The 26,295-nt window shown below is 29.3% G+C and overlaps 6 protein-coding genes across 6 annotated transcripts; 3 read left to right on the forward strand and 3 right to left on the reverse strand.

Annotated features, from left to right (window-relative positions):
• Positions 1-4,805: 4,805 nt before the first annotated feature.
• LOC141526371 (receptor-type tyrosine-protein phosphatase epsilon-like) lies at positions 4,806-5,600 on the forward strand. The gene is made up of 2 exons (XM_074241358.1): positions 4,806-5,371; positions 5,438-5,600. Exons 1-2 carry the CDS (start codon positions 4,806-4,808, stop codon positions 5,598-5,600), a joined length of 729 nt encoding a protein of 242 aa, XP_074097459.1.
• A 1,650-nt stretch (positions 5,601-7,250) lies between these two features.
• LOC141526372 (tyrosine-protein phosphatase non-receptor type 9-like) lies at positions 7,251-8,108 on the forward strand. The gene has a single exon (XM_074241359.1). It carries the CDS (start codon positions 7,251-7,253, stop codon positions 8,106-8,108), a length of 858 nt encoding a protein of 285 aa, XP_074097460.1.
• A 3,362-nt stretch (positions 8,109-11,470) lies between these two features.
• On the reverse strand, positions 11,471-13,258 carry LOC141526216 (uncharacterized). Its single transcript, XM_074241082.1, has 2 exons — positions 12,687-13,258; positions 11,471-12,282 (listed from the first exon to the last, which is right to left on the reverse strand). Exons 1-2 carry the CDS (start codon positions 12,982-12,984, stop codon positions 12,200-12,202), a joined length of 381 nt encoding a protein of 126 aa, XP_074097183.1. The 5' UTR covers positions 12,985-13,258; the 3' UTR covers positions 11,471-12,199.
• Positions 13,259-13,264: 6 nt separating this feature from the next.
• LOC141526373 (E3 SUMO-protein ligase ZBED1-like) lies at positions 13,265-14,863 on the reverse strand. Its single transcript, XM_074241360.1, has 2 exons — positions 14,299-14,863; positions 13,265-13,915 (listed from the first exon to the last, which is right to left on the reverse strand). Exons 1-2 carry the CDS (start codon positions 14,506-14,508, stop codon positions 13,265-13,267), a joined length of 861 nt encoding a protein of 286 aa, XP_074097461.1. The 5' UTR covers positions 14,509-14,863.
• A 76-nt stretch (positions 14,864-14,939) lies between these two features.
• Rictor (rapamycin-insensitive companion of Tor) lies at positions 14,940-20,985 on the forward strand. The gene is made up of 9 exons (XM_074241083.1): positions 14,940-15,298; positions 15,378-15,422; positions 15,555-15,708; positions 16,094-19,297; positions 19,363-19,504; positions 19,652-20,049; positions 20,109-20,211; positions 20,278-20,385; positions 20,470-20,985. The coding sequence occupies exons 1-9, from the start codon at positions 15,244-15,246 to the stop codon at positions 20,848-20,850; spliced, it is 4,590 nt and encodes a 1,529-aa protein (XP_074097184.1). The 5' UTR covers positions 14,940-15,243; the 3' UTR covers positions 20,851-20,985.
• A 124-nt stretch (positions 20,986-21,109) lies between these two features.
• Positions 21,110-25,622, reverse strand: LOC141526218 (uncharacterized). The gene is made up of 7 exons (XM_074241085.1): positions 25,599-25,622; positions 22,851-22,992; positions 22,473-22,789; positions 22,173-22,393; positions 21,858-22,078; positions 21,493-21,628; positions 21,110-21,422 (listed from the first exon to the last, which is right to left on the reverse strand). The coding sequence occupies exons 3-7, from the start codon at positions 22,722-22,724 to the stop codon at positions 21,134-21,136; spliced, it is 1,119 nt and encodes a 372-aa protein (XP_074097186.1). The 5' UTR covers positions 22,725-22,789; positions 22,851-22,992; positions 25,599-25,622; the 3' UTR covers positions 21,110-21,133.
• Positions 25,623-26,295: the final 673 nt, after the last annotated feature.

Below are 26,295 nucleotides of genomic sequence, written 5' to 3' on the forward strand. Positions count from 1 at the left end.
CAAAAGTTATTAGAGCAGGATAGTAAAGTAAACATGTTATTAAAGTTAGCTGTCAATTTTAAAATTTTTTTTTGACAAATCAATTAAAATAATAAAAATACTTTTAAAAAACTAATCGTCAATTTAAATTCAGCAAATCATTAACGAGAAAAAATTATATCGCTTGGGAATGTTTGATAATTAGATAAAATGCATAGCTATTAATTATTGTACTTAACTCATCGCATATCCGGATGTTAGAAGTGAAAAATTATAAGCGTTAATGAATTAAATTTTTTAGTTATTTTCATATATACTTCTTATCATTATGTACGTAAAATATTTGCGAGGGATATTCTTTGATATCATCTTAAAAATACTAATGTAGATACTTAGACTATGTTCGGATATGCGGTACTTTACTGTATGAATAAATTATATCACTTTTATAATACTCAATTGATCTATCAATTGCTTCATATATAATGTCTCATATTGCGTGATAAGTTTGATAAAAAATTACAATGGTAATATATTTTTTTTTAAATATATTCTATTAGAAGGAAGATAAGAGGATATATATATATATATATATATATATATATATATATATATATATATATATATATATATTAGGGTGGGTCAAAAAAATCGAATAATTTATGTTTGACTTTATACTCTGAAAAATAGGTTCGTAGACACCTAAAAAGAATTCTTTCCAAGTATAAGCTCTTAATTATAACGGGAAGGTCCTCCGCTTTGCGGGTTTCTATTTTTTTCGAATAATCAGATAAAAAAATTTATATCTCGCTTCCAACTGCTTGGAAAAATATTCCGTGGCATAGATTTTGTGAGAAATTGAATGCTTTACAAAAAGGTCTCTTATGACTTTTTCAAAAACTCAACCGATTAAAAGATATTCATAGTTGAAGTTTGGCTACTTTAAGGAAAATATTCGTTTTTATTATGAATTTTATAAGTCGATGAAAAAAATTATTTCGGATTGCGGAACTCATGATTTTGTAGGAAATTTACTGCTCTACAAAAATGGTCTCTTATGATTTTTGATTAAGTGAAGCCGTTACGAGATATTCATCGTCAAACATTAACGAATATCAATATTTCCAGTTTTTGATCAATAATTCGATAAATTTTAATTTAAACTATGAGTTTCAGGAAAATTTACATAAATTTGAGTTTCAATCGATAAAGAAATGTTATAAACAATTTTTTTAATATTGTTTTCAGTCTTGAGCTTGTTTGATTGCATTAAAACAAGAAATTAGAGCATTTTTTCGACATATAGCCAATGATTAGTTTAATTTGAAGTGAATGACATATTTCTTTGTCAAATTTAATATGAAAAGTATTGAATCAAGTGAGAAACAACCAGTATTTAACTTTTTTATAGATAAATTTTTATTGAATTATCAATTGCAATATAATTGTCTATATTTTTAACATAACAGTACGCTATTACTATAAATAATTTCTTTTATTACAATTTGGGAATGTTTTTGATGTTCTTTGACAACTTGCAATAAGTACTGGAATTGTTCTTCATTTTTGTCAAGCATTGATTATATTCACTAACTAATGCAACAGCTCGCTCTGCTGAATCATTGACAACTTTTAGTTGTTGAAAGTATTCTTTATTTTCGAGATAACTCTCATTAGTAGGCCATAATTCAACATCGACATCAAGAAAGTCATACGGTAGATCGAAGATTTTGAAAAGATTTAATGACTTTTTAGACACAAAGTCACTCAGAGTTCTCTGCGCCAATGAATTCAAATCTTTTTAGCAATTACAAATCTTTTAGCTTTAGAATCTGTACCTTCACGAGTATTAACAGCTTCAACAATACTTTTTTACTTCTAATGGAACGCCATCGTCAAACAGTGATAAAATGGCAAGTTCATCGCTCAAATACCATAAGTGCGAAATCATTTTTTCACACGTAGCTGAAGAAATCAAAGGATTGATATGTTTGTACTCCAATAAATTTTTCATAAACTGCAAGTCATGATAAGCAGCAGTTGTTACAGAAGTTGATGAAAACCAAGCTTTTAAATACAATGTGACTATAAAAATACAGAAATGACGAAGACCATGCAATTCTTTCTGAGAGAGTTTGAATTCATCTCTGAATAGATACATTTTCAAACTATAAATGGCCTTAGCCATCCATCTAGCATGATGAACAGCACCAGGACGTTTGAAAGAAATCTTTTCTTGAGGCATTTCTCCAAGGAAAATCAATGATAATTCCAATAATTCTTTATCTAACTTATTATAACATTTCTTTATCGATCGAAACTCAAATTTATGTAAATTTTCCTGAAACTCATAGTTTAAATTAAAATTTATCGAATTATTGATCAAAAACTGGAAATATTGATATTCGTTAATGTTTGACGATGAATATCTCGTAACGGCTTCACTTAATCAAAAATCATAAGAGACCATTTTTGTAGAGCAGTAAATTTCCTACAAAATCATGAGTTCCGCAATCCGAAATAATTTTTTTCATCGACTTATAAAATTCATAATAAAAACGAATATTTTCCTTAAAATAGCCAAACTTCAACTATGAATATCTTTTAATCGGTTGAGTTTTTGAAAAAGTCATAAGAGACCTTTTTGTAAAGCATTCAATTTCTCACAAAATCTATGCCACGGAATATTTTTCCAAGCAGTTGGAAGCGAGATATAAATTTTTTTATCTGATTATTCGAAAAAAATAGAAACCCGCAAAGCGGAGGACCTTCCCGTTATAATTAAGAGCTTATACTTGGAGAGAATTCTTTTTAGGTGTCTACGAACCTATTTTTCAGAGTATAAAATCAAAAATAAATTATTCGATTTTTTTGACCCACCCTAATATATATATATATATATATATATATATATATATACTCCCCCTTTACTTCACTAATATAATGTATATTTTTTTAACAAATTTATTTATCATTTGATTGCAATACTTCTCACTAAATTTTAAACTTGTTAACTTCATTATTTAAAATATCTATTTTTGTACAAAATTATAATAAAAACAAAAAATTGATAATTGATTTTTTGACTAATAATTTGAAAAACTTTCATAATTACAAGTAAATATTCACGTAAAACATTATTATAGTATTATTAGTCTATAATTAGTGTGTAATGTAAATTCAGTTTAAAAGAAGAAATAGATATAAGTATTACGTATTTCTTGACTGGTTTATAGCTTTCGCTGATAATAATTATTGTTCTGATATTAGATGATAATTTCTTTGCTGTGAGTAAAATTTGAGTCAAATTTAATGTTCATATTTGAAAAACATTAAAAGTTTCAACAAACTGGTTACTGTAGCATCGAAAAGCAACTACAATGTAAATGTTACATTAGCTTTTTAATTGAAACAACCAGTAGGCATGCGCATTAAATGATTTCCCATAAAATTTAAGGAAAATTCTTACTTAGACGTTATTGTTATATTATTATCAATAAACAAACTAAAAGCAAACCGATGACTCGATGAGTATTTTATAAAAATGGCTTACGGCTGTTGTTTGGCGATTATTTATAAATAATTTTCGGTAAAATAAATTTTTTTTTTATTTAAACTAAATCTGTATGAGTTAATAAAATTTTTACAATAATTTTTCAATGTAAAATTAAATGTAGGGCTTGGATAAATTATATGCAAAGTCAAATCTTTAATATTCTAGCGTGCTGATTCAACACACAAAAATGTTATTCAATACTTAAGTAACATTTTTTCAACGTTATCCATTATGTTGAAATAACACTGTTTACATAAAAAACGTCTGACTTGTTTTATTATTCATGTAAATTATTAGGCCATTAATGTAAACATAGTGCTTCTAGAGCTAATTACTCAGAGAGACGGCTAAGCCAAGATCTTCCCGACTCAAAGATTAATTAATAATTAATGACAGGTTACTTGTCGGCAAGACTACTTGGGCATATTTTTAATATTTCTTTTCATATTTTTTACATTAGGTGATATACAAAAAAAAATTAATTAATTTGTAAATTAATTGTAGTTAAATAATTAAAAAATTACCTGCTCAGGATTTTGATAGGCAAATCATCTTGGACGTATTTTTATATTTTTTACACGTTGTCAAAAATATGTTTCATATGGTTAAGATCGGAGAAGGTCATAAGCTATCCATTTCTCAGACTATGACAGGGCTGACGGGTCTTTTCAATTAAGTAAATGTATAGCGTCTGGGCCTTATCAGCAGGTATTAATCTTATCAAGTAGTACATATCTATCACCCCAGGTAGTTAATTGGTATTTTTTATATTAATACTCCAACCCCGCCTGTTGTATTGGGACTATTGTACCCCTGCTCAGGCTAAAATTTAATAATTATTTAGATTTATTTTTTATCTGTTAACACTTCTATTATAAAATGTTTATATTGATTTCTGAAGGAGAAAATTAAAAATTTTTATTTTTATTATTTTATGCAAACTCAGGGTAAAGTATTATCTTTTTTCTTGTCAAAAAAATGTGGAGGTTTTTTTCATCAGAAAAGTTACAATCTAGACTTTGAAATTTTATATTAACTCGCAAAAAGTTAGCGCAAGACTTATTGTGATTAGCGCAGAGCGCAAAAAGACCGGCACGTACCAAATTTAACGAGAAGCTAACACCAGCTCTTGAACATTTTAGTGTTAAACTTGTGGAAGTTTTTTTTGCGCGGAGTTCGATTACGTTTTGGCTAGTCTCAGTTAGCAATAGAACTTCACGTAAGACCGATCTTGTGAAAAATAATATTGGTGGGCTATTAAATTTAAAAAATGGGGTGTAATCACTCCAAGTCTCTGGATCAAAAAGAGTTTACAAAGTTGTGGAAGAACCCAAAATTTACGACGATATTAAACAGAGAATTTTGCGAAATAAAGCGGGAAGAAAAGTTCTTCGGTACGTTCTACGCTTGTCAGCTGCGGCAGAACCGGGCGAACTGCGGAAAGCTCAACAGGTTTTGCTACGATCACAGTAGAGTGATTCTTCCGGTAGACTACGGATCCGGCGACTACATCAACGCGAGTTACATTGACGGGTGGACGCAGAAGAGAATATTCATCTGTACTGAAGCCCCTTTGAGGAAGACGATGTATCAGTTTTGGAAGATGATATGGCTACACCGCACGCGCATCATCATCATGCTGTGTGAAACTAACGAATTACATGAAGAGCAGTTTTATAGGTACTGGGATCCCTACGAAGAAGGAGTCAAAGTTGTTCAAAAATTTCGAATTGAAACGGTTAAAATCATGACCCGAGACAATTATAAAGTTATCGTGCTTAATGTTACTGATGGGACATTAGAACTTCATGAAATGATTCATATTACTCGTTTAGAGTGCTCAAAAATTTTATTTGTTCATGAATCTATTAAATTTATTGAGTTTATATTAACTGTAAGAAGAATTCATCGTGCTTTTAAAAAAGACTTGTTACGGCTAAAAAATCCTAATTATGAGACGCCTATTGTTGTTCACTGCAGTTCTGGTACTGGTATTTCTGTAGTGTTTTGTGCTATGGATATTTCTATTTCAGAATATCATTCTAGTGGCACAATTTCATTATAAAGTACTGCAATGAAGCTTCGACGTCAAAGATACAATAGCTTTTTCGATTACAATTATTATCATATTTATAATATGCTAATGTATCGTTATTTAACAGTTGTTTTAGTAGAAAAAAATTTGATGTTTAGAATGTAATAATACTACTAATTAAAAAATCTAATTTGAAACTATTAAAAACAATTCAAAATTATTTGAGTTGGCTAATAATATGAAGGTATAAACTTTCTATAGATTGAATCATTTTAAATTAGATTTCTTAATCACGAACATAATTGCTATTTTGTATGTTAGGACCAAATATATGTGATAAAAATATATTTTTTTAATTTTTAAATTTACAGTGTATTATTTTACTTCCGCTAGAATATTATTTTTCCAAAAGTCATAAATCAGAAATGAAGTTGGGTAGAAAAGGTTGTTTGATCATCAAAGTGTTACAACGAAAATATATAGAAATCTAGATTAGATTGTAGTGATAACATTTCACAATATCAATGGAAAATATTTATTGTTATAAATAATTAAAGTATGAAAATTTATTCTACCCATTATTTATTTAAAAGCTTTAATTTATAAGCATAAGCTTTTAGTTCATTTCATAAAATTTCACATGCATTTCATAAAAATCGATAAGTTGCCAAAAACTTATTTCAAAATTAAATACTAAAAATATGCATTTTTTTATTTTAAATATTCACAGTGTTACATAAGTATGATAGCTGGATTTACATGAAATTTCCTAAAAAAAAAACACCGTGAGGGGACGATAAATGGTATTGGTATTTAAATAAGCGCAAGATAGCTTTTTACTTAAGAATTTACACTTCAAAATAAATTATATTATATTTTTTATATACTCTTTATTTTTGTTTTAGTTTAATCGAGGTAATTCAATTCACCGTTATCAGTTAATAAAACCCCGTAAAGTGATTAATTAAAATTCTGTTAGTTATCTCTTCTAGTAACCGTACATTGAGGATCGTTTAGCCAATGTCTGGCCATAAGTTGTCGTCATACGGCGAATATGCTACCATGTGACTTTAACTTGAACCGATTATTTAAGATAATGGTTAATCATTTTTTCTGTTTTAAATTTAATTGGCATCAATTAAGGTTTTTTTGGAGTTGAAATTGAAATCATATACGGTAAAAAAAAAAACTAATTTACAAGCAATGTACCTGATTTAATCAAATTTGGGATTATAAATAGATTTATAAATAGATAATAGATTATATATAAATTTATATATAGATAGATTATATATAAATTTATATATAGATAATAGATTGTATACAGATAAATAGTTAGCTCACAAAGCCTTAATGAGTTAATGGATTACTAAAAGTTTTCGAGAACCTACAGTACTTCTATTAGTTGATTAATCAATTAACTATCTTAAAAAAAAGGTACCATCGATGTTAACAATAATCTACCATAGATATTAAATATCTTTGACACTTAACTTAGGTCACAATTAGTAAGCTGTAAGGTAACTGATATAAAAAGCTCCCCATGAAACATCCCTCCATACTACTCCTGTTTATGGAATTGATAAGACGTTTCGGAACAAAAAATATTTTATATCACATATGAGTTTTGGACTTGGCAAAGAGTTTTTTGGTCAAGTTTATTAATAATTGTGAATAAAAATGGGTTGCAAAGATTCAAAGCCACTCAACTACGAAGAATTTATCAAATTAATGAGAAGAAGAAATCTTCGGCAGATTCTGAACCGAGAATTCAATGAAGTAACACTTAAAGAACAATGTGCTGTTGAAAACGTTGAAGCTCCTATTCTTCCCAAGGAAAATAAGTCCGGAGCAAACATTAGCGTTTACTATTTAGATAGTTGGGCGCAGAAGAGAAGATTCATCTGCACTCAAGCTCCTCGAGAAAAAACGGAATTTAAATTCTGGAGGATGATTTTGAAGCATCGAGTCCAGATCATCGTCATGCTGTGTGAAGATAGTGAAGAACAGTTTTACAAATACTGGGAAAGTGATGAAGGGGTTGTGAAAACTGTGAGGCCATTCAGAATTGAAACGGTTAAAGTGAAATATTTTTCAAATTACAAAGTGACGACTCTTGATGTTACTAACAATGCAACGGGTGAATTTCTTGAAGTAATCCACTTTGCTTGCACAGATTGGGTTCAGTTTTGTACCATTCAAGGAACGATTGACTTCTGTAATTTTATTCATGATATAAGATCAGTTTCTGAAGGAAAAAAAAATAATCTATTGTATAAAAGAGTTCGTGATTGCATAGCTCCTATAGTTGTACATTGTACTTATGGTTTTAGAGCAGCGGAAGTGTTTTGCGCAATTGACAATTCTAGTTCAGAGTACGATGCTAACCATACAATTTCATTGCCTCTAACAGTTGCTAAGATTCGTGAACAGAAACACAAGAGTTTTATCAATTTTAGTGATTATATTCTTTGTTACATATTAATGTTTCGATTCGTGACATTAATTAGAGCAGAAGAAATTTGTTCGTCGAGATAAATAAATTTTTCTTCTTAGAGTATGTTACTAATACTATTGCTGTGATGCTTAATTGTTGCTTCTATTATTTTATATTAACAAAAGACTTATAGATAACATTTAATAATGAATTTGAGTTAGAGTTTGTTATATATATATATATATTTCTCTAACAGACTGTGTGATAATTCCGTAGTAGTTTACTTGTTCTAAGTAGTAGTCCTAAGTAGTAGCAATTACTTGTTCTAACACCTGTTAATTTTATGAATTGTTAAATTAATTGATTTGTTAATACAATAAATTATATTGTATGTAACAGACATTACTTGTTGTACTGCTATAAAAATTTATTCTTAATTGTTAAAAATTAGTTCTTGATGTTTTGATGTTTCATAACATATTAATATTTTTAATAAAAAAACGTGATATAAATTCTAAATGTTTTTGTAGATTATAAAACACTAATAAAATTTTAAACTCCAATTATAAGTTCTATTAATTGAGAAGCTTTCTCAAAGTATTCCATCTATAATAACTCTACGCCCTGATAAGAAAAGAGATTAGAAAAAATTGAAAACGATTATTCTTGATAAAAAAAAAAAAAAAAAAAAACAATTTGTCATGGTTTAATCTATGCAAAGTGTATGTCATTATGCTGACATTTTTCATGCTGACATGAAAATTACACGCAAAAAGTTATCTGTAATAAATAATAATCGTCAAACATCTGATCATTTTTTAATTGTATTTAAAACGATACTGAAGTTAGCTGACAGCTGTCAATTGTTTTTAATTTTACAACAATTCAATCAGAATAAAAAAAAAATGCGCCTAAAAATTTCGACTAATATTTTTTTTTTTAATTTTTATAAGTGTAATTTTTTTATTAATTTTTTTTTTTCATAATAATTTCATTGCTATAAATTTATAAACAAATTTCTAACTTTTCTCAACTTCAGTGTCATTGTCTTTAATAAATAAATTAGTAGGAAAAATTTACTTACAAAAGTTACATCCTGCGAATAGAATTAAAAACAAGTTTTTTTTTTTTTATTTCTTCAAAATTAGTGTTTTAATTATTAAAAAAAAACAATATAAAAATTTTGAGATTATTTAACAGTTCACATAAAAATTATAAAACTTATCAGTGACATTGCTAATAGAGATGAGAATCAATTTAGCAGATAATAATTAATTAAAAAAATTTTTTTAACAACTAAATTATGGCAAAAAAAAATTGATATTTAAAAAATTAAAAAAATTAAAAGTGTAATTTTTCAGAAATAATTTTTCGGAGCAAATTTATTTATTAAAAAAAATTACAGCAGTGACAGCTAACTTTAATGTTATAACTAGAGAACCAATCATCGGTAACTAACCAATGGTCTTTCAGCGCCATCTGTCAGAAAGAAAAACAACTAACTTAATTTCATTCATCGCTGAAAATATGCTCCAACTAGGGAAGAGAATTTACCGGTGAAATATATATTTTACTTACTTTACCAACTTACCATCAATATTTTACTGGATAATTAACCAAAGTAGTTCTTCATTATCACGTGGTAGCGTTGCAAGCATGACTGAAAATGTGTATAGTCAACTAATAATAAATTTACTTGAAAATGTCAAGTTGATAGATTGTACTTAAAATAAATATTTAAAAAATTCTGCAATTTTTCAATATTCTAATTATTAATTTAGATAATAAATAATCAACGGTTAAAAGTTGAATATTGTTAAATAATATTAATAACGACTACGTATAAAACTTGTTGAATGCAGATTTTATACTTAATTACTAATATATTCTCGCATCAAGATGCAGCTAAAGTGGCAACGTCTATGTATGCACGCCTACGCGACCAGGGTTCGAAACTTCGCGGTCAGTTTTTTTTTTAGGAAAAAAATATAAATTTTGTGATAAATAAAATCATGAATTTTCGTATCATAAACTGGATGTAGTATTAATTTTTTACGCTTTTCGAGTATTAATAAAATAAAGAAATATTAACATTATTTTTTTACTGACTTTTCAATTTCTATGATTTTTATTATAATTGAATTGAATAAATAATACTTAAAACACTTATTCAAAAATAATAAAATCTAAATACAAAACAGAGCAGATAAAAAATTAAAATATTACAAATAGAAAAAACATTTATTCGTAACTTGTCATTCAATACAAACATTTACAAAATTTTCCGATGATAATTTGATTAAATTTTTAATTAACATTAATGTTTATTGTTATTGATAAGTTGGTAATTGTTAAAATTTAGTCACCTTAATATTAATATTGATAATAATATATTCAATTTTGAAAATCATTTCAATTACAAGCTCTAATTAATTTTTTAATCAGTTTTTTATTGTAATCCTTAAGATGACAATTTAATCCTTTAACAAATAATAATATTTATATGAACAATTGCAATGATTTAAAAGCAAGTATTATTTATGTTAAATTATTACACGTTGTCGAATAACTATGTAGATAGTTAAAATATATTAAAAAATACATTAATGACTATTTAATATGAATGAAATCATAAATAATATTTGTGTAACGTTCCCAATTTGGGGCGTTAATTTGTAATAATCGAATTTGAAAATATTACAATTTTAGTATACGAAGACAATTGTTTTCTTTTAATTATCACACGTTCTTGATTAAAATTATTAAAATTATGTAGATTAAAAATATTTTATACTATATTAATGACTTTGGAATATGAATTAAATCGTAAGAAATATTTATAATAATTGAATGTAAAATTTCCATAACAATTTTGGTATACACAAGCAACTAAGGTAAAGTACCCAGTAGCTGCTCACGAACCAATACTTGCTCACTTCATGTATTTGTATATCTGCATTTGTAAATATAGATATACAAATACACAGTGAGCTGGTACTGGTTTGTAAGCAGCTATTGGGTACTTCATCTCATTATTCTTTTTAATTATCACACAGTTTTGCTTAAAACTATAATTAATTATAAATTCTTCACAATACATCGATTATTAATGTAAATTAAATCATAAATAATATTTTTAATAATCAAATTTTTTTGTAAATATTACAATTTTAGTATGCGAAGACAATTATTTACTTTAAATTATCACAAGTTTTTGATTAAACTATGTACACTAATAGAAGGATTTATTTGTATCAAAAGATATTTGTTAATAGTTAACGAATCATTTATTAGAGACCAATTTTTAGTATTAAACAAATATTTCTTAGTATTTAAAATGATTTGTTTGTATTTAATAAATCTGATATTCATTTATTAAATATTAATAAATCTTTTTAAATACTAAGAAATATTTGTTAAGGACTAAAAAGTGGTCTCTAATAAATGATTTGTTAAATATTAATAAATATTTTTAACTATAAACAAATCCTTCTATCAGTGTAGATTAAAAATATTTTGTACTATATCGATTACTTTTTAACAATTACTAATTATAAATATCTTGTACTATGTTAATGACTTTTTAATTTGTATTAAACCATAAATAATAGTCAAAAATTCTATTTTTATAACAATCTTAATATTCGAAGGCAACTATTTTTTTTTAATTATCACACTTTTTTGATTAGAACTATAATTATAAATAATTAAATATAATTATTATTATAAATAAATTTTATAATAATAATTTTTTTATTCTAATAATACTTTGTCATTAAGATATTATAATTCGGATTCTAACAAATATCTATCCACTTATCATTTCAATGTTACAATTTTCATCAACTTCCCAGTCCATAATTTCTTCAAGATTCAAATATTCAGGTTCCTCGACGTCATCCAAGTCCTGGTCGATTGTTGAATCAATTACTACAGTTTCAGATGCATTTGAGATCTCAGCTATTAGTATATTGTTGTTACTGGCTTGCAGTAAACAATCATCATCCAACAAACATAAGTTAGACTTCACAAACACTAACTTCTCGGTCTTCTCAACGCTTAAACGATTACGCTTCTTTGTTTTTATATTCCCAAAGACACTCCAGTTTCTTTCACAAGCAGCTGATGTAGCCGGAATATTTAATATTATCACAGCTAATTTCGCGAGATCCCGATTCGAAAAATATAATTTTCACCAAGTTATTGAATTGGATATTTTACTTTCAGTCCAAAGAGACTTGTTGCTCCAAACTGCTTGTTGAGTGCAATAGTCACCTAAAAAAGAATTTCACTATATTAGCTAATTAACTTTAAATTAATCTGAGAATAAATATTTACGTTTAACTTCATAGATTGTATTTTAGAATAAAATATCTAATTTTGGTACTGCTAATTTCTATTGTTTATAAAAATATTTGATTTTGTTTAATTAGAATAACCAACCTCATTGAAAATTCACCAAGAGTTATCGTTAAATTTTTTTTTTTTTTTATTTGGAAATAAATTTAAAATCAGTACAATTTTTTTTTCTTTTAAAAATTGTTAGAAATTATGTGAATTTTAATATTTATTATACATAATTTATAATATTAAAATAATTCTTAAGTGAAAGGTTTAGATGTATTAATTATTTTATTATTAATTGTAAAAATTCATAATATTTATTCTGTTCATCTTACCTAAATCTGTAATAACTTGTTGACTATTGAGCTCTAAATTTTCTGCGAATTTTTCAATGAAATTAACTGCTTCGATTTTATCAGCTTCAACCAATGGGCAATTGAAGAGTTGAGGGTTCAACAAATGCGCTGCAAAATATACCGGATGGGAGATAAAATCTTTGCGATCCAAGTACTTGTCTTCAACGTAGCTTTGACTTTTTTCTTCTAGAAAATATGATTTTTCAATAAAATCTCCGTACATATCAGTCAATTTTTGGATAAATTCAATAGTGTTGGATATTCTCCTTCCAAACATTTAATAACTGAACAGGGAATTTCAATCAAATCATGAACATTTTGCACCATTGGCCAAAAGTAACTATCGTCTCTGATATCTTGACGCATTTCTTCAGTAATCATTTTTGACACGTTTTTATCAAAAGTTGCTATCTGCAACGATTCTTTAATACGGAGTAGACTGTTTAAACTTGAATTATATGAACCCCAGCGCGTATCAATAGGTAGCAATAAATGTAGTACTTTATTAGTTTTTTGACGTTGTGTGTCCTTTAATACGGAATAAAGCAAAGTATGATTTAGAAAAATTTGATGATTTTCTTTGATTTATCAATTATTTCTTCTATTTCTGTCAACGAAAGGACATCTTTAACTAATAAATTCAGGCCATGGGCAACGCATCCAAAAGTAATTAAATGAGGATAATCATTTTCTAAAATACCCCAAGCAGCTTTCATATTTTTTGCATTGTCTGTGACCAACGCATGGACTTTGTGCGGTCCTACTTCTTCAATAGCCGTACTGAGGATTCCAGCTATAAAGGTTCCACTATGCGATTCTGAACTAGCATCAATTGCTTTATAAAAGATTGGTTCGGGTGCCATAAATACGATATTTATAATCGAACAACGATTAATGTCTGTCCAGCCATCAGATAAGATTGTCAACGAATTTGCATTCTCTAATTTGTTCTTCATGACAGATTTCAATAATTGATACTCTTCATCTAGAAGTCTACCAGATAATTGATCCTTAGATGGTGGGATGTATCCAGGTGAACTGAGTTTTAAAAATTTTTTCAAATAATCATTTTCAACCAGTCTGAAAGGTGAGCAGCTTGAATATACAGTACGAGCTAACATTTTATCCATTTTATCTTTTTTCTCAATTGGAATTTTGTCAATAAAGTTATTCAAGTTGCTTTGACTTGTTTTTTTTGATGAAAGATCCTGTAAAATAAAATTAATTATTGATGATGATGAGTTATAATTTAAAAAAATTAACTCTGATAATTTACATATAATATTTACGATACTGAAGTTAGCTGACAGCTGTCAATTTTTTCAATTCTTATAACAAATCAATTATAACACTAAAAGTGCTTCTAAAAATTTTCACTGATAATTTTCTTTAATTTTTACATGTGGAATTTTTTTATTAAATTTTTTTCATAATAATTTAATTATTAAAAATTCTAAAAAAATTTCTAATGTCTATTAACTTCAGTATTATTAATATTTGAGTATAATAATTTAGAAGTGAAAATTGTTCAATGTTTATATTTTGACTGTTAATAATAAACAAATTATTGTATAAATTTACTTGCTCATACCTTTAACAAAGAACTATTACAATTTTTAGCTGCTACATAACTTTCTTTTATTGCATCTGGACACTTATTACATTTAGTTAAATGGATTTCCATACGCTTAGCATTAGAAACGTAAGTAATGCCACAGTATTTACATTTCCCGTGTAAAATTTGTTTGTCGTCAAGATATTCAGAAAAATGATTCCAAACAATAGATTTTGATTTAGGCATATTGTTTAATATAAAAAAATACGGACCGGCGCAGTAAAAAATTATCAAGTATTCTTTTCAATTTATTATTATTCACATAAATTAACTAATAACGTAATAATCACATAAATTAACTAATAACTTAATAACTATTCGTTAATCACTCTATGACGCTGATAGAGCGCAATGGGCCATTTTGTTTTTATAATTTAGTATAGTGCATATATATCTGACACTGCAAGCAGTTAATTATCCTTAGGAAATATATTTTACCGGTTAATTAACCAAATAACTTACTGATTACCAACCGGATATTTGTCCGCTCGAAACACTAGCTCCAACTGGCAAAATAAAACCACTCAACAATGAACTAATCGTAATCAAGAAATAGTACTACATACGATGATAAATATACACAAGTTACAAGTAAGTAAGTACTTATACGTATACAGATGTAAGCCTGTAAGCTTGTATATAAATCTGACTTATATATTTGACGTCTACATTGATAAAATGATTATACCTATGTAAATACATCTACAAACACGTAATTTGTAGCTAAAGTTACACACCTAAGTACTACCAGTAGTTTCTGTTAATACAGTGACGTTTGGATTAAGTTTTAAAGGATTCAGCACCAACAGTTGAACATTTTTAGTGCTTCATACTGATGAAGATGACTTGTTACGAGGTTACTGATTATTTAAAACGGACTAGAAACATAAATAGTGATCGTGGATAGCGACCGGCGTGAAAATGGCCAATTGGACGATGTGGGGTAGGAGCCTCAGGTCAAATAGACCTCACCGCAGTCAGTATTATTATATTTTATTCCTTTATTTTAATAAAATTTTAATTAAATTTTTTCCTAACTTACAATTAAACTTCAGGTCGTCACGAGCAAGAGGTTATCGTCGAGCTAGATCCCTCAAAAGGTTTGTTTAGTAACCTTACTTTACTACCAACATATCATCTTATAAACATCAGTATCAATTGTCATCAGTCATCAATCATAAGTCATAACAATCGAATTTATTTATTTAATTACGTAAATAATTTATTTACAGGACTCAAAGAAAATGTCAAAGAAGTTTTGACCAACATTTGTACCCAAGGAGTGTCAGTTTGTCTCAAGTTAGCATATTTAAATGCATTTGTGCGGCTTATTGATGAGAATGATACCGGTAATTTCGGATATAACATTGAGGTCATTTTGCGTTGGTAAGATGTTATTAATATATTTAATATTTTATTTTTATTAATATTATAAAAAATTATTCAGATTTTTCGGGTGAAAAAATTTATTTTATTTAATATCCACTTTACACGACAAAATCAAGACATTATAAATAAAGCTATCAGGATTAAATCATACCGGGAATTTCTTTTTAATTTATTCATTATGTCATATGTTTAGTCATACTTTTTTTTTTGCATACTAGATTCTCTGATAGAACATAATAATATATTGCAGCTATCTAATAGACATTTTTCGAAGCTAATCCAATTGTTAAATTTAAGCAACTGTACTAAATATATATAATTTTATATATTATAAATTTAATATATTAAATAATTATTTTTATTTAATTTTATCTCCCATCAGCTTACAGGTGGGACTTTACCAAGAAGCAACACAAGTACGCGCCGCAGCTCTGCGAGCGGTAAGACACTTGTTAAAAAATGAACAACACGTCTTGGCCTTCAACAAAATTCACTATCCGGTGTTTATAGTTCGGAGTATGGATATAAATTTAAAAAATGAAATGGAGCGAATTCAAGCGTTAAAAATAGTGAGAAGGCTAATGCTGTTAGCGCCTCAACACATAGTGCCTATAATAGGAAGGTGTCTGGTGAGTCTAACCAACGGCGGCTACGAGGAGAAAGATCGTTTGTTCCACGCATTTCTAGCTGTCCTCTGTGAATTAGGAGTATTAAATACAACTTTATTTATAAGCTGCGGAGGTGTCGGCGCAATAACCAGAGCAGTGATGACTGATCTCAGTCCGACAATGATCGAGTGTATCGTCGGGATTCTACTGGGTTTGTTGTCGCACCCAGAAACAAGATTCAGCGTTTCGCTGATGACCCTAGCTGCGCCTTACAGCGAATTACACTCGCTAACAAAGGACAAAACAAGAGACCACCGAGAAACAAGATTTACAGCTAGCAAACATGCATTGTTGAGTGTACTGCGTTCCTACGCAGGAATAATACACTTCTGTAACCCGAATGACAACGCCGGGTTGAAGGCTGTTATAGATATAATGCACGTGGAGCAGCTGGAAGTGCGTGGCGCAGTTTTAGAATTATTTTACGAGCTCCTGGGTCTTCCTTTGCCAATGTGGACTGATGAGCCAGATGTTGCACTGGCTGCAGTGGATCCTTGCCGGCATCGTGAGAGCTGGAAACTCTCTGAAGGATTTATTGCCGCTGAAGGACGATCAGTATTGCCGTCTCTTGCTTTGCGATGTCCAAACATTACCGAGCTTCATTTGTCACTCCTGGTATACGTTTTACTGGAGTGTAGACTGCCCTGCGCGCTGGTGGAGACGATAGTTACATCAGATACATTTATATCTGTCCGAGCTGCTGTATTACTTGGCGGCTTGTTGCACCTTTCTCACACTCTTCTTCCTCCAGAGATCTGTTACCTCACTCCGCCTCTGCCTGGTCTCCTGGAACACGCCAGTCGCGGGAACCACCAAGCTCTTGGAGCGCTGGTTATTCTCAGCAGAATGCACGTGATGATGCGCCGACAACCGATACCTTCAAGCTTGTTCCTAGACCGGTTTCGTCAACCCGGCTCTTGGTTGCAGTCTTCAGTACCTCTGCGCAGTCAGATGGTGTCCAGCAAAACAAACTGGCTGAAAAGATCATCGTCAACGACACCTCTGCTAAAAGAATCACATGTACTGAGCACTAAGGATGTTCACGGTTGGAATTGGTCTGTTATTTGTACAATACTTAGGTCGCGCGAAGATTCAATTTACATTCCGCACGATTCAGATCATAAATTATTTATAAAACGGCTTGTTAATTATTTTATTCCCTCGTCAAATGGATTCAGCCGAGTCGAGTTAATGTCTAACGCTATTCTAGCCCGCAATGCGACACTTGCTGGTTGTGATTTAGTTAATTGCCTCCTGGAGATGCAAGAGCTTGAAGGTACTAGACTATTAAACGAATTGATTGATGATATTGCCAAGCAAATAAGTGCAATAAGCACCGCGCCAAGTGCTCATGATTGTCTTTTTTCTCCTCGTCATATGACAACAACTTGCTGTCAAAAGTATTTTTTATTTCTTGGACAATTAAGTCATTCAGCAAAAGGTACTGTTATTCTTAAGAGTTTTAATTTACTGGAGAAACTTGAAACTTTGGCAATAACGACTAACCACGACTGTTATGTTAAGCTTATTATTTCAACGCTCGATTACTCCAGAGAAGGACTTAATCGTAAAGTTTTAAGTAAAATAATATCAACCGCGTCACTCGAACAAACACGATTGTACGCGACTCAATTTTTGCGACTTATTCTCAGGTCTAAAATGACTGATGCATGCCAATGGGCCTTAGCTTTGCTCGTTGATCGGCTTGTCGACGAGAGTAAATTAATAGCGCTAGCAGCGCTGGAGGCGATGCATGAAATTTGCGAAGATCCAGAGTACTTGGAGGCTTTTTTTCAATTGACAGTAAACAGCCGTGCTTGGGACAAGTGGTTCGAACATTTAGGAGTTCGTGGATACTTGCTTTTTATTCGTCTCTACGCCTTGCCAGCTAGTTTTACGAAGCTTCCGTCTCACGTCGAGGAGCTAGAAAAATGGACCAAGCCCGGTGGGCTTGCTGAGAATTACGTCCAACTTATTGATGGAGAAATTCACGATTCTCTGACCCGTCGTCAGCGCGATGAAAATGGTATTTACATGCGAAGATCAACCAACATGGTGTTGATGCCGAGGGATATTTTCATTCCTTCCCATTTGATTGGTCAGCTGGTCCAGCATGAATCGGGTATCCAGTTGATCATGCGAAGAAATGTCCTTCAGCGTTTCGCCAGAATTATTCAAAGATTCCGAACAGACATCAGCACTCTTGATACCACGGATTCTAATCCAAAGGTAACTAAAAGCACTCCCAGGTGTGCCATGGAAGACACTCACTTTATGTCAGAAGAATCAGGGACTGAGGACATCGCCGAGTCCACCAATCGTCTTGAGACGATCATAGACTCCGAAGTTATGGAGACCAGCGAGTGTCGAACGCCCCGCAAGACGGATTCGTTTATAGAAATGCGCAGGAAATTGAGCATGGATGATTCTCAGCGCACGACACCTGAGAGAAGCTACTACCGAGAGGATCCAGAGCAGTACATCAGCTTTGACGATAGATTACTCAAGGTCAAGTCAGCTCTTTGGGCTCTAGGTCACGCCGGTACCTCCCCAGCTGGAGTAGAGCAGCTTCAGAATCTGGGTATCATTGAAACGATAACATCTATTGCTGAAACATGCAGCCATTATTCGGTCCGTGCGACAGCCTTTTACACGCTAAGTCTTATCAGCACAACCCGTATTGGCGCGGATGCGCTCACAGCGCTTCATTGGCCGTGTGTGAGGTATCGAAGAGGCGATAATTGGCCGGTTATTCCTCAGAATAATCCTAACACTATACCGAGCCCTGTGCCGATACAAAAGCACCATCGTAGCTTGAGTGATGGTAAACCTGAGCTCCCGGATCTCACCATTCGGAGGACAAGAAATCGGTCTGAAAGCGCTGCTACGGATATTGAAAGCAAGCGCTATGCTTTTCCGTAAGTTTAATTTTTTTTTAATTATTTTTTTAGTTGAATTTTGTTTTTAAATTTTTTGGTTGTAGTGCTGATTTCAAAGAGAGAGGCGAGACACCTAGTCCAGTTTCAAGTATTCAAAGACTGAGCCAGCAGGATGCTGAAGGATATGCGAGACTTAGAAGTCTGCAAAGACACCGAAGACCCAGTTATTCTCAGAGTAGCTTGGAAGTAAATTTTTATTTAGTAATTTATATTATCTATATTATTAAGAAAATCAGAAAAATTTTGTGGCCAGTGTATTTATATGATAAAATGGGTTTTTATGGTTAAGTTTAATAGGATTATTTTTTTATTAATAAATTTTGGATTTTTCAGATGTATAGTTTGGATGGAAGACTGTCATTGCAAAGTCTTTCAGAGTTTGAATCATCTCGTAGTTGGACGACGGATAATATGGTAAATACAACTCCACCTCCACTGCCACCACCACCACTACCACCTCAAGAGGATCCTAATGATGTTAATTATATGGGGATATGTCTTCCTAAAAAATTGTCTATAATATTTCCTCATATGCCTCGTTCGCATTCGCTAAATATACTTGATGATGAAACCAGTAAACTGATAAATAGCAATTTTAGCTACTCTACTGAAGAAAATAGTAGCGAGTATAACATTGATCAGGAGCATCGTGAAATATGTTTGGCGTGTTATCAACTTGAGACTGATAATAATGAAGCGACTAATAATGAAGCTGACGATAAAATAAAAAAGTAAATATTTATTACTTTATCATTAAGATGTAATATTTATCAATTGTTCATCTTTACAGGGATATATTGAGACACTCTCAGCGTCTTTCTAATCCTGTTTGGCATCGAAATAGCCGGCAGACTCTGTTAAGATTAAGACAGCGCTACCCTGAGAAATTTAAAGTAATTATACTAAAATATTTTTTATAAATTTTATTTAAATTATTTATCTAATATTTATTTTGCCAGGAAACTTGTCTGTTTTTTGAAATGGCTGCACGATTAAGCAGCGGAACTTATAGATTGCAAGCTCGTAGATATCTTCAAGAATTATTTCTTGATGCGCCGTTTGATGTTGTAAGATTTATTATTGTTTTTATTAATTATTGTGAAAATTTATTGTAGTTAAAAATCGTTAAATTAAACTATAAATAATTTTAGCTTTACAAAGAGCCCAGAGAACTATTGCAACTGTCATTGGGAACAGAAGAGAACCCAGTGCAAACTCCGGCAGTTGAACTGTCAACAGATACATTTACATTAAGCGCTAGTCCTTTAAAGAGAAAAGTTAATGGTAGGTTAACGATACCTGAAGCTGAATCAGAAACGTCTGTTGCTACGAGTTCAGAATTAACCAGTGAAATTCAGTCAGTAGATGTTAATTTAAAGTCACCAAAGTCGGCGGCTCATGATTCTGATAAGCTAAGCGATGAGAAGATTATCGCTGAGATACTTAAACCAGCCGAAAGACTCAGAACCTCCAAGAGCTCCGATAGAATGTTAAAAGTAACCACCAAAAATACTACCGTAAGCCTTGAATAGTTAAAGGTTACTTTTTAATTATTGATTATTAATAATTAATCGTTAAATTGTAAATATTTTATATATAAATAATTATTTAGTGTATAAATAAATAATAAAAAAAAACTTGTCACTGCCAAAAACTAAAAATTATAATTTTTTTTTTTTTATTTTTCGCTTTTAATAATTTTTTTTTTTAAATATTACTGAAAAGTTTCATGAAAATATCTCCAATTTTAATTATTTAAAGTTTTATAATTATTATTAATTTTTTTTCTTAAAAATATTTTTTAATTATGGTCATTTATAAATCGTAATCAACGATCATATTGAAATTGAATTCAGAATCGGCCAATTTAAACGCCAAAAATCCTCCAAAACTTGGATATCCTTTATAATATAATCCTAAGCCTCCCAAAGGAACATTAGATGTCAGATTTTGTGAATCGAAAAATGGAAGTACAGGTATGTTCTCAAATTTAGGTGAATATGTTCCTACAGTCAAATCGACATAGTTTCTACCCGATTGACTTAGCTCTCTATTTTCCAAAGATTCTGCTGAATTATGAAAATCTGCTAGTGGTATGTTTTCTCTATTGAAAAAAAAAAAAAAAATGTAATTAAAAATAATTAATTAAAATATTTCTTTATAAAATTAATTACCGTTCTTCATTTTGTAAAGTTTTTGGATAATACCATTGATGATTATTAGACCTTTGTTGACTGTAAGAATTATACATTCCTGTTCCTCTCACCATTAAACTAATATGATTATCACTGAGCAGTTGAAATTTTACACCTAAAAAATGTGAAATTGAAGTTGACTGAAATTTGACAATTTTTTAAACTTTTTTTTTTTTAAATAAACCAGGTCTAGAAAATTATTGAAAAAAAAAAAATTGCATTTACAATTTTTTAGAGTTTCTGAAGACAAAAATTAAAAAAAATATTTTTTTGGTATAATATATAAGTTAAAAAATATACTTTACCCTAAAAATAAAATTATTTTTTTTTTACAAAAAAATTACCTGTTACAAATTCTCCAAACGGCAATTTAATGTCATCCAGATTGAATGATTTGATGTTGTAATCAAAAGTCACAATATCAGGAGTTACTTTGAGTGGGAAATCATCAGCGGATTTCCATTCTTGAGTTTTCGGATCAATAGCGCCGTTTATTATTTGACCTTTTTGAATTTCTATTCTTATAACATTATTTTTAACAGCGAATCGGATACCGGTCATAACTCTGTAAAATGATTAAAAAACAGTTTCAAATAAAACGTAGTTATTAATTACGAAAATAACGAATGACTAATCGACAAAAAAACATTTTTTATTACTCATTTATGGTAGTATCGGTGTATAGCTCTCTTAAGCTTAATTTACGGATACTAAGTTCGGGATCCGATTGTTTATCGCAAAAACAAGGTGAACTAAGAGAAGGTACATCGTCTAAATATAAACATTTTGCAGGCCAAGAAGAATGATTAGTACCTAAAATTTCTTTATTTTCAGAAAAATTCAAACAATCTTTATATAGTCTTGAGTTAGTATTGAAAATCTGTAATTTTAGAAATTTTTTGCATGTTATTTAACCAAATTGAAAATTTTCATATTAATTATTTTATTTCAAGACTTACGTCAGGACATCTCATACTGTAAACAGATAAACTATCGAAATTTGAGTGTACTAAGTGATAATTGCACTCAAATTCTTGGGAATTTCCATTACTCCTTTTAAACCCATCACTATGGCTTTTAAATATGCTCAGAGTATTTGAGACGTAATTTTTAACACGGATATAATTTGTACCTTCTTTCCAGTTCGGGTCACAATTTACGAATGATTGATGTTCAAATTCAAGTAAACTTAGTATTTGAAGTGCCGACATTGACACGCTGTCAATTGATTTTTGATACTGATTTAAGTACTCATATTGCAGATTTTTGAGTTCACCTGAAACGTTATAATTAAATAAAAATAAAATAGTAGCAAAAATTAATACAAAAATCTGTACCTTCATCAAGTTTCAAGCGAGCGATTGAGTGAGCGACTATAAGCACAGTGTATCCTTTAGTGATCCCAATTAAAGTTTTTTTGTATAAATTAAATAGTTTTCTACTAATTGGTCCAAGTCCGCAACCTTTCCCAAGATTTGCCTTCAACAAATACGTTTATATTATTTACTATATTGAAATTTTCGATTAAATTTTCATAAAAATAATTTTAGGTAAAATATAAAAAAAATTTATTTTTGATATTGATTTTTATAGAAAATTACTTACATTGGAATTTAATTCTTTTAAGTAGTTATAAAAAATATTTGCGCTATTACGATATTGTACGTTATAGATATTGTCATGCAAAAATTTTAAATTGCTTTTGAAAGTAAAATCATAGATCGTAGTATTCAAAAAATAGTCAAACGTCAGTTGAGTGTAGCCGTTGAAATCTCCCAAATAATTAAAAAATTTAAAATCGAATACGTACTCTACAGACTTTAAAATGTCCAAAATTCTCTCTAATCTATCGTCGAGGTAATTATCTAAAGCTACTTCAACTTCATATCTGCAACTCGGTTTCGAATAATCAGAAAGCAACTCGAACCCTTCATAAATGTAATCGAATAATTGAAGGGCAGTCTTTTTGATAGTTGAATTTTCATGATCAAGATAATTTATAGCGATTAATTTATTGAAGACAACTTCCAAATGCTTCGCAACTTTCTTTAGCGTGATGCCTTCCAAAGATGAATTGATCAAATTTTGTTTGAACGATCCTTTTTTGAATGAAATCTCGTGACGATTTATCGCGCATTCTACTTTTGGTAAATTCAAATTAATAATTGTGAAAATAAAATAAAGTGGAATAAATAAATACTTTAGATTCATTTTTTTTTTTTTAGTAATTTTTAAAATTTTGTTTTTTAAAATTTTATCAAACTCTTTATTTCACGTTTAATTATCTACTAGTTGGTAATGACGAAGAGATGTTAAATATATCACCGATAATTTTTATTGCTTTTCACTACCAACTTATTTTTGTCGACTGAAATTTAGTATCAGTTCTTTGATATAATTATGAAAAGAATTAAAAATATATTAGAAATTTTTTTATCAATTTAAGTTTCTGGTTTTATACTATAAAAAGTTAAAAAACAAAGTTAAAGTAATTTTTTAAAATCATTTGAGTAAAGTAAATTTTTTCTTTGCTTATTAATTAACCGCATAAAAAATTATTTTATAAAATTAACTATAAAATAAATTAACAGTTTAGATCTCAGAAAATTTATAATTTTTAATAATTTTTGTGATATATTTTATTTACTATTGACGGTTCAATAAATAATATAATTAATCATCATTCATAATTCAGAAAAATAAATACGAATTTAATTTACTGCAAAATCAATTCATAACAATTAAAGTTTATAAGCTCGATAAATATGCAAATAGGATTAATATAAAATTAATACCTAATGAAAGTCAATCGATTACCAAAGCTAGAGTGACCTGTTTAAGATCTTCCGGTATAACTTGTCTTAGGTCGGGTAAAAAATAATAAATTCATGAAAGTTTCACTGAAATCATATTATTAGGAAACTTGGGTCTATCTTTAAGATCCATCCGTTATTTTTTGCTTTATTTTCATTAAAACTGGTAGATTTTTTAGCGAGTTTCTTCTATTCCCCCCAGAGCTCTGGATGGCAACCGCATTATTCCATCTGGTGCTCGATTCGGGATTCCCCAGCACTCAAACTTTTCAGTAGTAGCAATAGCACTGACGGGCACTTATGCTAACGACGAGAATCCTAATCACTAATTATAATTGTTAATTCACTAAATGATCCGAAGGCTTTATCTCTCGTTCGTTCATTCTTACCTCTATCTTTTTAGCATAGTTTCGCGTTTAATCCTTAAAACGGAGACCTTGCCATTTACCAACCAATACTCTTATATACATACATAAGATATATACTTGGTTCCCCAGGAAGATTCTTAGCTTTAATTTATTTCCTTTAATTTTATTTTCTACTCATAATTAATTTTAAACTTTGAATTTGTTATGCAGCTCTACTGATAATTAAACAGCTACATACTTCGTACAAGTTTGTTTGATATCTAGTGTCATCCGTCTTTTATAAGTAAGTTTAAATAGTTTTCCAAGGAAGCTACGTTTGTAAAAAAAATTTATTATTTTAATCATACCAACTATTTCTTGCGGTGTTATTTGCGAAAATTTTTAACATTGCAACAGACAGATATAGAATTTTAATTCTGGTGAGTTTAAAAATTTCTGAGTTAAAATATATTGCACTAATCTTTGCAACTATTTTTTATTATTATCCTCTTCTTGGTAAATTTTACAGATAATTAAATGAAGATTTATTTTGTAATTTTTTAAAATTTATTTCGAATAATTAATACGAAAAAATCATTAATATAAACTGAAAATTTTTGAATTAATAATAAAATATATTTAAAAAAATGTAATTCATCGATTTATAATTCATGCATTTTTTAATTTTTTTTTAATAAAAAAAATTATTATTTAATAATTTTTATCGTGGCTATTTATAAAATTTCTTCAATGAAAAATAAAAAATAAAATGACAATAAAAAGGAAATAATTAAAAGTTTAGTATTTAATTCGCCAGCAAGGAAACAAAATATAAATAAACACCAAGTTTTTAAAAAAGCTGAGTACAAGTAATTGTGATTGGAGATTTACTTTCAATCTATATAATTAAAGTCGGATGTTTTACCTTAAAATGAAAAACATTTGAAACACAGCCAGCAAAGTAGTCCAGAGAGATTAAACAAAAAAAGTAAATAAACTATCCGACATATCGGGTATCGAGCAGCACGATCACGTCAATAGAAGCTAAAAGCGATGCATGATTTTTGTAAAGTTTTTCCCGAAAAAATTAAGCGGAGACTATGCTGGAATTTTTATATCCTCCGTTTTAGTTTTATTGTGAATATCTGCGGCTGAAAAAAAAATTTAACGAGTGGGTGTGTGTGACGGATGCAAGAAGCATTAGAAGAAAACGAGCAAGGGCGTTTTAAAAAACGGAGTCGAAGTTACCGGTCAGACTGAGGGTGAGAGTAAAGGAGCTTATAGTGATGAAGAAGAGCTGAATGTGAAGCAAAAAACTGTAAAAATACATAGACAGTATTGTTCTGCCTTTGTTTTCTGTTGCAAAGACGAGTGAAGAAAAAATATGAGCTAGTGAAAAGTCTAAGACTTCATTTCTTATTTTTTATGTTTGTATTCTTTTTAAGGTAATGGAAAATATTCAATTACCACAGCAATTTTAAATGATAAAGCTCATTCAAAAAGTCATTTAGATTTTTTTTTGTAATTTTATACTTCAATTAATTTTTTTACTTCAAATTTAATTTTTTATGGATTAAGTAAAAAATAGATTATTTAAAATGGTGAAAATTGTAAAGCTTCAC

The sequence above is a fragment of the Cotesia typhae genome, unplaced genomic scaffold (assembly GCF_013202065.1).
Source record: "Cotesia typhae breed Kobodo isofemale line unplaced genomic scaffold, CoteBio_Ctyphae contig_33, whole genome shotgun sequence".
NCBI classification, from domain to species: domain Eukaryota; kingdom Metazoa; phylum Arthropoda; class Insecta; order Hymenoptera; family Braconidae; genus Cotesia; species Cotesia typhae.

Excerpts from the sequence above, each read along its gene's own strand:
- LOC141526371 (XM_074241358.1), top strand. The coding sequence starts at position 4,806 with ATGGGGTGTAATCACTCCAAGTCTCTGGATCAAAAAGAGTTTACAAAG. Across the intron at positions 5,372-5,437 it reads ATTCATATTACTCGTTTAGA|AATTCATCGTGCTTTTAAAA; the intron begins GTGCTCAAAAAT and ends AACTGTAAGAAG.
- LOC141526372 (XM_074241359.1), top strand. The coding sequence starts at position 7,251 with ATGGGTTGCAAAGATTCAAAGCCACTCAACTACGAAGAATTTATCAAA.
- LOC141526216 (XM_074241082.1), bottom strand. The coding sequence starts at position 12,984 with ATGTTTGGAAGGAGAATATCCAACACTATTGAATTTATCCAAAAATTG. Across the intron at positions 12,283-12,686 it reads ACAAGTTATTACAGATTTAG|GTGACTATTGCACTCAACAA; the intron begins GTAAGATGAACA and ends ATTCTTTTTTAG.
- LOC141526373 (XM_074241360.1), bottom strand. The coding sequence starts at position 14,508 with ATGCCTAAATCAAAATCTATTGTTTGGAATCATTTTTCTGAATATCTT. Across the intron at positions 13,916-14,298 it reads GTAATAGTTCTTTGTTAAAG|GATCTTTCATCAAAAAAAAC; the intron begins GTATGAGCAAGT and ends TTTATTTTACAG.
- Rictor (XM_074241083.1), top strand. The coding sequence starts at position 15,244 with ATGGCCAATTGGACGATGTGGGGTAGGAGCCTCAGGTCAAATAGACCT. Across the intron at positions 15,299-15,377 it reads GTCAAATAGACCTCACCGCA|GTCGTCACGAGCAAGAGGTT; the intron begins GTCAGTATTATT and ends ATTAAACTTCAG. Across the intron at positions 19,505-19,651 it reads ATTCTCAGAGTAGCTTGGAA|ATGTATAGTTTGGATGGAAG; the intron begins GTAAATTTTTAT and ends TGGATTTTTCAG.
- LOC141526218 (XM_074241085.1), bottom strand. The coding sequence starts at position 22,724 with ATGTCGGCACTTCAAATACTAAGTTTACTTGAATTTGAACATCAATCA. Across the intron at positions 22,394-22,472 it reads ACAGTATGAGATGTCCTGAC|ATTTTCAATACTAACTCAAG; the intron begins GTAAGTCTTGAA and ends CTAAAATTACAG. Across the intron at positions 22,079-22,172 it reads ACCGATACTACCATAAATGA|AGTTATGACCGGTATCCGAT; the intron begins GTAATAAAAAAT and ends ATCATTTTACAG.